This window comes from Fukomys damarensis, unplaced genomic scaffold, assembly GCF_012274545.1.
Source record: "Fukomys damarensis isolate Sample0158 unplaced genomic scaffold, DMR_v1.0_HiC HiC_scaffold_2, whole genome shotgun sequence".
Taxonomy (NCBI): Eukaryota; Metazoa; Chordata; class Mammalia; order Rodentia; family Bathyergidae; genus Fukomys; species Fukomys damarensis.
Genome location: NW_022900914.1, coordinates 40126095 through 40138444, shown reverse-complemented (window position 1 = coordinate 40138444; position 12350 = coordinate 40126095). Strand labels below are relative to the sequence as shown.

Genomic DNA, 12350 nt, shown 5'->3' with positions numbered 1-12350 from the left:
TTTTTTTTTTTTTTTTTTGGTACTGGGGATCAAACTCAGGACCTGCGAGGCAGGCCACCGAACTGCTGAGCTAAATCCCTGGCCCTAAAGTTTTGTTTCTTTTTTCTTTTTTTAAACAATTAAAATGATAATCCCTTAAGCAAGCTGGGAAACATGCGAGTCTGTTTTCTGAATAAATACTACTCATTAGCTAGTAATTCTGAAGCTGAGTCACTTTCACTTGAATATATTTTATTTAGGATGCAGCACTAACAGCATGATGATAGACTTTTACTCACAAATGTGTACTGAGAAGCACACAATCTTTGAAATGTGTTGCTTTTCACAAGTAATTTAAGTATAGCATTGTTTTGTACTACAGTCAAAGACGACATTTAGATTCCTCAGCTTTGGGGCATTTAGTAACATCAAAATGATTGACTAGTCATGCTGAGGAAAGAAATTCAAAAGCAGTTTCTTTTTCTTCTGCCAGTTCCTTTGCAGTAAGATCCATCTTCTCACGTGAGAAATCATTAATAGGGAGACCTTCAACAAACTTCCAGGTCTTATTCTGTTTGAAAATAAGAGATTTACCATGAAACTACAACTGATCTTCCAGCAAGCACCAACCTAATATGAATTCATGTCTAGGGGTGTACCCACCTTAAGGATTGATTTAAAAATAAGTAAATAATACAGATTATTTTTTCAATGCTGGGGATCAAACGCAGGGCCCTTGTGCATGATAAGAAGCACTCTATCACTAACCACACCCCAACCTGGAACCCAGATCTTAAATTAACAGATAATTCTATATAAAAAGTAAATACCTGACTTTAAAATCTATCAAATCTTGAAAAAATCTATAAAAACCACTGATAAGAGTTAGTATGGTTATAATAAAGAACAGCGCTACTGAGAATTATTATATCATTTAGAAATAAGATATAATTTTCAGGTATCTAATTTTAGAGAAGTAATAATATATCTAGTGGGAAGAGATGAATCTTGCTTTCCAAATTAATTTCAATCTTTTGATGACTTGTAGTTGTGATACACATTAAAAAAACAGAAAAAAATGTTTGATAAATGAATAGCTTTCTAGGCCAAATTATTCCATTTTTGAGAAAAGCATATAACTATTTTTCCACCTCAAAACATCTTACCTTGATTACAACCGGGAATGAATAGAGCAGATCATCAGGAATGCCATAGGAGTTGCCATCAGAGATAACGCCCATGGACACGAACTCTCCCTGAAAAAAAAAGTTATACATTCTAACAGTGCACAGGGATTAGTTTACCAACCAACACATGAACTAACAAAATTAAATCAGATTAAATCAGGTAACTTTTTTTTTTTTTGCTACCAGGGATTGAACTCAGGTCCTTGAGCTTGTGAGGCAGGTGCTGGAACCACTGAGCTAAATTCCCCAGCCCCAGGTAACTTTCTTACTAGGTGTGTAACTCCACTTCTGGAAAGGAACAATGATCAACACCCAGCATTTATATGACAAGATAACTTTTATACATATTACCTCATTTTACTCCTCCACATTATCTGTGAAGCAGGCTGGAGAAACATAATCCTTATTAGAAACATGAGGAAATTGCTAATGTGAAGGAGAAAATACTTTTCCATATAAAATCTCAATCCTCACAATCACGTGTTATCATGTAACAGATGATAAAATGGCTCAGAAAGGTTAAGTAACTTTCTGAATGTTATTTGATTTGTAGGCAAATGAGCTGGGAAATGACCTAGTTGGCTTGAATGCTAAGGCTATAGTCTTCTTACTTTATAGTGTAAGGGAACAAAAACAAAGAGTAGCTTGTGCTCAACACTGAGTCCTTACCTCTGGGGTTCCAAACCAGATGTTTCTGATGTGGTCTGCGATGGCTTTTGCAGCAGACATTGCACTGGATAGTTTCCGAGCTTTGATGACAGCCGCGCCACGCTGCTGCACAGTCTGGGTGGGAGCAGGCAAGAGGCAGCGAGTGGTGTTACTTGATTATGCTAGCAAAATTTTCATCAGTTCCAAGTTGACCCTGAGGTGAAAGGCTACAACCACAGCTTAATATACCTTCTTCAAAATCATGCAACTACCCAATGCTGACTTTACTAACCTAATTCACTTATAACCACCAATCTTTTTGAAGACAGAAAAGTACGAACTTCCATAGGATGCTCAATATACTTTATACAAATAAATGGATCTTGGTTAAAAAAAAACAAAACAGAACAGAACACCCAGGTGACTAGAGAGTAGTCTGATTTTTCCCACTTTGACAATCAATCTCAACTGCTACACAAAAGGTAAGATCATACTGGCTTTTGACCAGCTGTGTGATGCCAAGATGCCAAAAGAAACTAAGTAGTTCTTGGAGCAAGTATGAAAGACCTGCTCTAAGGTTTCCCTTCTACCTCTTGAGGAGAACACAGATCAGCACTGTGGTGTATCTCTCCAGATTTTCTTTGTGCTTGGCTGTTAACTCACAGAATTTTCTTACCGTTATGAAGTCTCCCTTGAGCCAACTGTCATCTTTCAGAGCTTCATAAACACCAACTTCCTTTCCATGCAGTTTTACTTTGGCATGGTTGACATCTGGATATTGAGTCGAGGAATGGTTTCCCCAGATGATGACATTCTTTACATCATCAGCAGTCACACCAAGTTTAAGAGCAATCTAATCCAATTTAAAAGAAATACACTAATTAGACAAATGACTTTTACTTCAAATTATGACCAGTTTGAAAAAGTCCCTTAAGAAAAGATGAAAAAGCTTTTGAAATTTTAAGAGGATATCAAGCAATATAATGATTTATAAAAAATGTAAAGTTTATTGCTAGGTAATTTCATAAAATGGCTTCACTGGGTTAATGAAACATTTTTGGGAAGAATTTTTAAGTAAAATATTGCAGAGCAAAGACCATCTGATAATTTGTGATTAACAGTACAGTAGATTTATCAAATATGAAACATTATCCTAGAGGTTAACATATCATAAGTACATAAATATGATCTCTGTTTGGTTGTTAATGTATCCATGGAGATATCTCTTTAGCACTTTGGAGAAATCAGGTATTTTTTAGGTACTTTCCCCATATTTAGGTGAAATTTTTATAATCCACCAATAAAAATCAATATTCAATTGATCTATGTATGAAATTTTGGAGTTGGAAGGGAATCACATTACCAAAGTATGACCCCACACACCGAAGTATGACAGGTTAAGACACTAAAGAAAAGAGGTTAAATATAACAACTTACACATATGTGTGTATCCATCTATCTATACACATGCACCTTGACTTATGATGCAGTTATATTCTGAAATTATTGTTAAGTTGAAAATAATTTAAGTTAAAATGTATTTAATACACCTAGCTAGTGAACACCATAGCTTAGCCAACCCAACCTTAAATGTGCTCAAAACATTTATTTTAGCTTACAGTTGGGCAAAATCATCTTAATACAAAGCCTACTTTATTATAAGGTGTTAAATATATTATTTAAAATATTTATAGATTTATGAAGACTTGTATCTATATTACCTTGGGCAAGTAATCCAAGATGCTTTTAATCAAGAACTTAAGAGCTCATAATCACCTTGAATGTCAGATTCAACTTCTCCAAAGTAAAATGAAGATAAAGTGCCTGTAGGCCTCTTCCGCACAGTTCTTGGCATCCCTCATTTTCTTTGTTCATTCTGCCTACCCCTCTTGCTCCTTTGATCTCTTTAGCTAATCTAGTTCTGTCTGGATAGCAAAGGCCAGGTACTTTGCACTCAACAGATGTCATTTTTATCATTCATGTTAGAGCTAGTCTAAATTAACATGCACCTAGGATAACTGTTCCTTGATTCTTAAGACACTTTTCATGTCTGTCATATAGATCTGTTAAAGACTTTGACTAATTCCCAGCCCTAGTAATTTTCTTCCCCCTCATACCAGTTAACTGGTATTGTCAAATTATCTTGTCAGCAGACATACATATAGCTCTGATTTGCAAATACACAAGGGAGTTCTGCAAGTTATAAATAGTTACTAGGCAGCTAAGATCTGTTTTAAAACAAGTAACATAAGACTAGTCAACATTCATGTAATAAAAATGTATCTTCAGGTTTATTATTTTCTCACTGGATAAACAACTTTTATAAGAGGAAGAAACTGCTTCTTAAAAGCTCTCTGTGCCACAATGACATGTTGAAACACTACCTAACTAAGGGCCTGTGAAGAACGTAAATTCCTGACAGAAGAGATGGTTAAAGTCTGATGAGCTAGCTTTTCCCCTCTTGGCTCATTCTTGACTTTTGCCCTCCAAAGAAAAACCATTTCAGGCTGAGACAAAACAGCACTCCGTAATACCTCTAGAAGCAGAATTATTCCAATGTCTGCCTCCAACAAAACCTCAGATGAAACAACAAAAAGCAATGTCAGTGTTGTCATTTTACCTCTTATCCCCTGTAAGAGCTAAGTAAGCAACAACAGAGCAATGAAGAACTGACAACTGCAACTCATACAACATCTTGCCTCCAGTAATTCAAACAAACTCTCATTCCTTCCTCAGATCCTGTCCACTGTCTTAAGCTTCTGAGGGAATATTTGTAGCATTTCCATCCCTATGATCTTCTAATTTAACTGAAATGTTGAGGGAGATATTCCTAAGGTGTGGCTCTTTTCAACTTCAGGCTGTACATCTCTCTCTCTCTTTTATTTTTGGTACCAGGAATTGAACTTAGGACTTTGCAATTATAAGGCAGGTGCAGTGCTGCTGAGCTATATTCCCTGCCCAGGATGTATTTCTTAATAAAAATAAAATCAACAACAGTAAGACCAGTCAACTTTTACCATATTTGATCATGAGACAGGTACCATACTTATGGCTTAAAATGGATCTTAATTCATACAACTCTTTGAGGTGATATAATTATTATTCTATTTTATAGCTTGACTATGCTTTCTCAATGTCACAGAGCCAATAAGTAGATTTGGTCCCTGATTTCATTATGTAAGAACATGCACAGGGTTTGTTTCAAGTCAGGCAAATCTAAGAGGCTCCATCATTTACTAGATATACGACTTAGAGCAGGTTCCCTGACTTTATTCCAGGTTTTCCTACCTGTAAAAGGATAATAATAAAATATTTATTACATCTATTATAAAAATTAAATGAAACACTATATATAAGGCATTCAGCTTACAGTAGAAGCTTAACAAATATAAATTTGTTTCTCTATCACTGGGCTTTCAAGAGTTGAAAAATTAATTTTTAGTTTAAGATGATGTTTTTTCATCTTCAGCCTCATGTTATCTTCTGGTTAAAAAAGTTTTCTTGAAACTAAATAAAGATGTCATCTGTAGAAGCAAAAGCACTCTACTCATAGACCCATGTGGCAATGATGACCTGAGGATGAAAAGGGATGAAAAGTGCTAGAGAAAAGGAAAGGCTGTGTCTGAGAACTAAAACTTTCACTTGACTTACAAGGGAACCAGGACCAGTTAAGAGCTGAGAAATCCTAGAAAACTAGCTTGCATGCGTGGCCTGGTTTCTAACTTTTTGAAAAGCTATTGTCAATCTCCTGGTCCCTGACTTCTTGGTGTCATTACCTGAGGTTCCAAGGGATAAGGAAAATTATAACAATTTAAAGCTTAGTTCCTAAGCAGTGAAAAAAGAAAATTTTCTGAACATTACAGAATATTAAAAAGATACAAAGTTGAAAACTAAATGTTACAATTTTTACTTGATGGCTTAGCTGCAGGGAAAAAGAATAACACAAGTACACAAAAGTCAAGTCTTTCATTTTATAATCTCACATATCTGAAAAAATTAAATTATGTAGTATCATGTAAATTATTTACATTAGTAACTAGTTCTAACTACTAAGAGACTATCAATAACTCCATTTAATTATCATTAGCAATTTAAATATAGCTAAAGACAAAATTAAGTATGAAGTCCAACTTCTGGTCCTTAGAACAGATTTTAAGTTTGTCTAATATATTTAATAATAATCTACTTTTTATTTAATAAAATGGTTTCCTATATACAAACAAACAAACGAAAAAGGAAAAAGCAGGATTTATTTTAAAAGCATTTTAAAGCTGAAATGTTTAAGACTTTAAAAGGCATTCTCTTACTTGAGATTTAGCTCTGTTGTGATCCAAACGAGTCAAGCAACTGAAGTTCTCCTTGGGGATGGATGGAGCCGACTTAGAGGCAGTCAGGCAGTTGGTATTTGCTGGATTTCCCACAACAATAACCTAGGATGCATGGGAGGCCCAGAAGTTACAAACTGTATTATTAAGTAAATTATTTCAGAATTTGACTGAAAAATACGTAACAGGTCGACTACATATTAAATTTGTATAAGCTAAATTATATATATAACACACCATTATAGTTTGTAGAAGATTTCTATCCTCCTTTCTAAAAACTTTGTCTTGTTAGTGCTTGGTGGTATTGAAAATATTTTTGATAGAGCTGTTTTACATATATAAATCACTTTCCATTTGGCAATGTATTAATTCTAAGACACTTGTCTCTCTACCTTGCTTTTATGCCAAAATACAGCCAAAGCATTTATCTACCTACTCATCCATTCTCACAAATCCAAACAAACAAACCAAGTAATTTAAGGCTCTATCTCTGAGTTTGATTCATTCATATAATTTTCCTTCTACTTGGGTTTTAGAACAATTTTTCTCTATGAATGAAATGTCTTCCTCAACTTGCCTAACCTTAAGAATTTCCTGTTCTACTTGCTAAAATACAGCTTGTCACTTTCTCTCCCCCCAGATCTAATGAGTTAATCTTTAGCAGAAAACACCTCAAGTTATTTTGATTTGGGAAGGTGAAGTATTGAATTATTTATAACATGGTACAGGAAAATGTATACATGGACTTTTAAGTTATATGGATCTTTACTAAAATAATTTAAAAAATATTATTTTGAGCAAGGACCCAAGTTCTATCCCCGGTACCAAAAACAAAATAAAACAAAACACCAAAAACCAAAAAGCAAAACCAAAACCAAAAAAACCCCAAAAAATATTATTTTGAAATACTGTCCAAATTTAAAGAAAAACTGCAAGTATAAAGATTGAGTCCCATTATCACTTTTATCTACATTCCTCAATTTGTTCCACCCACCTCATTTCCCTTTCTTTCTCTATACATATACACTTTAATCTTGTTACTGGCTCATTTGAGAAGCTACAGCTAAGATATTACTTCATTGCCCCTAAGTACTCCAGTGTTGATGAGTATTTTTTCCAAACTAGGATATTCTGCAGTGGCGGGATAACTGTGTCAACAGTACTACAAATCTAGGCAGCCTGGATGGCCTTGTAATCTTCTACCAAAAGACTTGTGATTTTTTACACAACACATTTTATTATTTTCTGTTAATGATTACACAATCACCTACACAACTTTAAATGTCTGAACAAGTATTTCCTCACAGAAAAAGGCACCAGAAAGTTGTCTTCTTTATGAGTTTAAGAATCAATACTAAATTTCTGTGTCATAGTAGTGAGCAAATGTTTATGAGCACTTTTGCTTGTAGATTTCTATACTTATAGAAAAAGACCGTAAAAGGGAGTTCTATATTTATTGAACATTGCACATAACTGGAAAAAAAGGGGGAAGCAAACAGTTTTTCACTTAAATGCTGAAAGCACAAGTTTCAAATGCAAGTAATGAAAAGCCTAACAGTTTTGGTTATTGTGAATGAAATGAAAAGCCAAACCTAACAGTATTGGTTACCTTAACTGACTTTTTGGCATATTTATCCAAGGCTGCACCCTGGCTTTTGAAGATTTTCACATTTGCTTTCAGTAAATCTTTCCTCTCCATGCCTTCCCTTCTCGGCATGGAGCCCACAAGAACAGCCACATCCAGGTCTTTGAAGGCAACTTCTTCTTTATCTGTTGCAATAACATCTACGGACAATGTACAGAATGACTTAAATACCCAAGTCTGAACTTTTATTTTTCACATTTAATCATTTTTACACTTTATAGTAAACTATTTACTATTATATCTCACACTGATAGACATTCCTGGGGCATATCATCAGCAGAAATGTCTACAAATTTATTTTCCTCTTCTCATTTAATAATTATTTCATTTCAAAAATTCTCTCCTAATCCTATATGGTACAAAGTATTAATTAAATTAATTAAAGCAACATTTGTTATTCACATTTATTATAACAGATAATACAAAAAAGCAACTAATTCACTGAAACTTTAAATTGCATTTACTTCAAGGTCTAAGAGACAGATCACAAATTTTAAAATAATAAATGTTTACTGAGTACTGTACCAGGGATAATGCTAAGAGAGTTTTACTATTATAAATTTAATCTTCACATTTTTCAGATGAAGACACTGAGGTTTAAAGAGATTAGCTATCACCATAAACTAGAAAGGTTGTAATTCTAGTCTGCATCAGTCCAGTCAACTATTCTGCCACAATGTAGTCTAATAAACACACACAACTTGCCTTTTGATTAAAGAACATGTATCTGCTCTCCTTTGTTGACTGTATAAAAAAGCCATGGCCAATAGTCAGCATATTATTGGTAAATTTTTAGGCCAGGGAACTTGTCAGTCAGACTTTTTAAGTCCCCCTCCAAGCATATGCAGGAATATCAGCGAGAGGACACAAGTACGCATTTTCCTCTTCCCAGTCACACATTTATACCTGCTGAACTTTCCCTTCACTGCCATATTCAAAGCTACCAAAGGGCAAGCTGGTCCCGTTAGACAGTAGAGGGAACTCAGTAGAGAAGGGAATGCAGCTGGGAAAAAGCAACAGAAGTTGATTTGGAAAAGAATTATGTGGAAAGAAAGGGAACCAGCAGAAAAGCTTAGGTGCTGTCTCAGCTCTTTCACAGAACTATGCAACCAAATGATTTAGATGGTAGAATTTGTATGCCAGTAGATGTTTACTGAAAGGATAAATGAACTTCAAGGAAGGTTTTCCTTGGGAGATAAATATATTATATTGTTTTGTGCAAACTTCTAGAAAAATGTTATCAGTGATTAATCTTTACCAAAGATTACAAAGTACACCTAAAGAAAAATAGTCGTTAGTTTACAATCTGAGTTGATATTTTAACAAACATTTCAAATTTAAAATTTTTATCTTACATTTGAGTAAGAGTTCAATGATTCTCACTCAGTTGAACTCTAGTGTGTGTTTTTTTTAAATAGATAGTACATAGTTAGGCCAATTTATACTGTATTTCATCCTGGTGGATGGACTGGGATCATACAAGAATGCCCAGGAGGGTTTGCTTCAGAATTGAAAAAGTTTTCTGTAGGATGCTATTAACATTTAAATAGACTTTAAATAACAACACAATGTACACTGTGTCAGTTATATAATCCTTGTGTAATATTTTACCTAATTAGTAAAATAAACTATATATAAGTATGTTAAGGAAAAAGCAGCCATTTATTTGACATTGATTGTTTTTCACATTTACCCTTATTCCTGGTATACATGTTAAAAAGTAGTTAAAAAAATACTTCTGTGAAATAACTTCTAATTGGGAGTCTTTAGACATAATAGGATAGTATGTAATCCTTCCTCTCCAACTCACCTTTCAGAAGGGGAAGGGCACAGTCTTGCAGTTCCATTAGGACCCCATCCAGAACAGTCATCATGGGAGTTATATCTAACAGCACAAGAATTATAGGCTGCCAAAAAGCAAGGACAGCAAGTGTCAGTGTAGGTCATGTCATTTAGCACAATACGTCCTTTTGCAGTTTTTGTTTATGTGCATATAATTCCTATTACTTAAAGGTAATAAATACTTTGAGTGCAGGTATCTAACACTATGCCACTTTCAGATGACTGACATCTCTGGAATAGTTTTGATTTGCAAAGTGTTTTCAGTGCCTGGAGGGATGCATAAAAATACTTTACTGACTTTTATTTATAGCAATGTGACTATTACATTTATTGGGTCTATCCAATCCTTCACCACTTTATGCTTTATTTGCAACTAAATACAGAGTTTTATTAATGACATTCTCAAACTAATGCCAAGATTTAGAGACTTGCCCCTACCTGGTCTTTACCAAAGACAGATCCATTTCCAATGCTGTATAACAGTGAATATGCAATTTGACCAGCTGCTCCAGTCACAAGGACTTTGATTGGTTCAGACTGTAAGAAAGATCCATTCAGATTGTATTAAAAATGTTATTTCACCTTAGCGATTCAAGATTTTAATAAAAGCACATATGTTAAAAGCAAATGTAAAATTTTAAAATCTCTTTGCATTATCTTAGTAGAAAACTTACTTGTTCCAGAAAATACAGTATACAAAACTCAACAGAACATGTGTCCTTCAGCTGCATCTTTTCTGTGGTGTTACTTAACTCTGACTCTATAAGGTACACAAAGTGTTATCCTGCATTTGCTTATAAGATCTTTTAAAGGATATTTTATTACTGAAACAGGCCTAACAATTTCAGTGTGTGCATTATGTGGCTATAACAACCCTGGTCAGGAGAGCCTTACAAATCCTTGTTATACAAATTTCCCACTCTTATCTGTTCACTAGAATCTTTCACACTAGCCAGAGGAGTAACAGTGGTTAAAACTTTCCACTTACACTGGGCCAAACTTAAAATTAAAAGCTTGACTACCTAAGAGGAAAAATAAGCCTTTTTTTAATAAGAAAAAAATGGTAGTGTCTGTATTATGATAAATTATAAGTAACAACAGTAATATATAGAGATAGTTGACAACCTGATTCCAAAGAAAACTTATTTTTGAAAGGATGGAGACACATATGAAAAGCGTAATAGTTATAATATTGAAAGTAGCCTTATAAATTTAACAGGCTCAGAATAAGACAAGGAAGAAAAATATTGGGATTTAAAGTGATGATCTTGAGTCTTTAAATAAGGTTAAATTAAGCCCAGAGAATTTTAAAATATAGAATCAAGGTAAACTTTTCCTTTCCTCGACAGTGTTGGGTACATGTGGCTCTACTATGTCACCTCTATCCCTTCCTGTATGGAGAAATGGCCAGTTGAATTGATTGGGGAACAGCAGTGTTGGATTTGTTTTTATTCAAAATTCTCTCTTCCAGATGACTCATACATCTGAGATGGAAAAAGGTTAGATGAGCTTGAAGGATCTTTTTAACCTTCTAACCCTAAGCACTGAGGTCAGCAGCACTTAGCAACATGGTTTTGAAAGAAATCAAAGGTAAAAAAAGTATCAGGAAATTTCAACAGTTACAGAAAAATAAATTTGACCAAACAGACTATATGTGCACTTCTTCCTCAGAGATGTAACCAACATGTGAATAGAAAACAAATTCCCAGTGAAAACTACGTCTCATCTTCATCTTTTAAGCAACTTTTCCTCAGCTCTTCCTATCTCCAAATATACAAAATGTTTCCTAAGTCAGTTTTAAAAAAATACATATTAATATTCCAAAAGACTAGATTTATAAAGAGCACTAAATGTTAGTCTATATGGTTATTTTTTATTATATTAAACTACATATTTGTATTCTGATCTGTCATTACTATGGCTCATACATGTTTTTTATTGTCATTTTCCTTTCCCCCTTAAAGTCAAGTAGAGTAGATAAGAAAAAGGGAAGGAAATAGAGGACACAATTATTCTCTCTTCTTCTTTAGAATGCAAGGTCTTCAAGGCAGGAGCTCATCTGCTATATTTGATTTTTAGGGGGGTGGAGTACTTTATGGTTGTATCTAAACTAACTAGAACATCTGACATATAGTTGGACCTCAAATATTTGCTGAAGAAATAGGTGGATCTTGCAAGTACTATTGCAGAGATTATAAATATATCAGAATTATTTTAGAGTATATTGAATATGTGTTAAAAAGTTTTTGAAAGATATTTATTCATATATACTTGCATCGAGAAGGCTAGGAACTTAGGTACCATATATGATATTTGGGGCTATAATAAGTAATAGTATCTCATTATTTTTAAGTTATAGTTTTATTAATCAACTGATACATTTATCTCATTGAGTTCATTGAGTTCATACACGGGACACTATATCACTGAATTCTTATTAGATACCTGGTACTATTTTAGGCCAGGAAACCTATTAGCAAACCATTTGAATTAAGAAGAAGGATAAGCCAATTCTCTAAAATGGGGCTAAAGGCTGTAGAGAGTAGTAATGAAAAAGATGGCCTTTGAAGTCAAATTTCTAGGCTCATGTCCAGGTTCCACATCTCATTAGCTATACGTTCTTGGCAAGTTACTTAACATCTCTATATTGTTTCCATATAGTAAAATGGAGATAATAATAGCAGGTCGCTAACAAACTGCAGGTTTTTTTTTTTTTTTTTTTTT

At 33.9% G+C, this 12350-nt stretch overlaps 1 protein-coding gene across 1 annotated transcript in view; it reads right to left on the bottom strand.

Moving 5' to 3' along the window:
- Positions 1 to 218: 218 nt before the first annotated feature.
- Mdh1 (malate dehydrogenase 1) overlaps positions 219 to 12350 on the bottom strand; it is a 15890-nt gene continuing 3758 nt past the window's right edge. Inside the window, exons 2-9 of the mRNA XM_010609753.3 lie at positions 10065 to 10163; positions 9595 to 9691; positions 7749 to 7924; positions 6122 to 6244; positions 2491 to 2667; positions 1836 to 1949; positions 1146 to 1235; positions 219 to 550 (exon numbers count right to left, since the gene is read on the bottom strand). Coding sequence (XP_010608055.1) covers positions 425 to 550; positions 1146 to 1235; positions 1836 to 1949; positions 2491 to 2667; positions 6122 to 6244; positions 7749 to 7924; positions 9595 to 9691; positions 10065 to 10163 — 1002 coding nt within the window. The 3' untranslated portion in view covers positions 219 to 424. The remainder of the gene's footprint in view (positions 551 to 1145; positions 1236 to 1835; positions 1950 to 2490; positions 2668 to 6121; positions 6245 to 7748; positions 7925 to 9594; positions 9692 to 10064; positions 10164 to 12350) is intronic.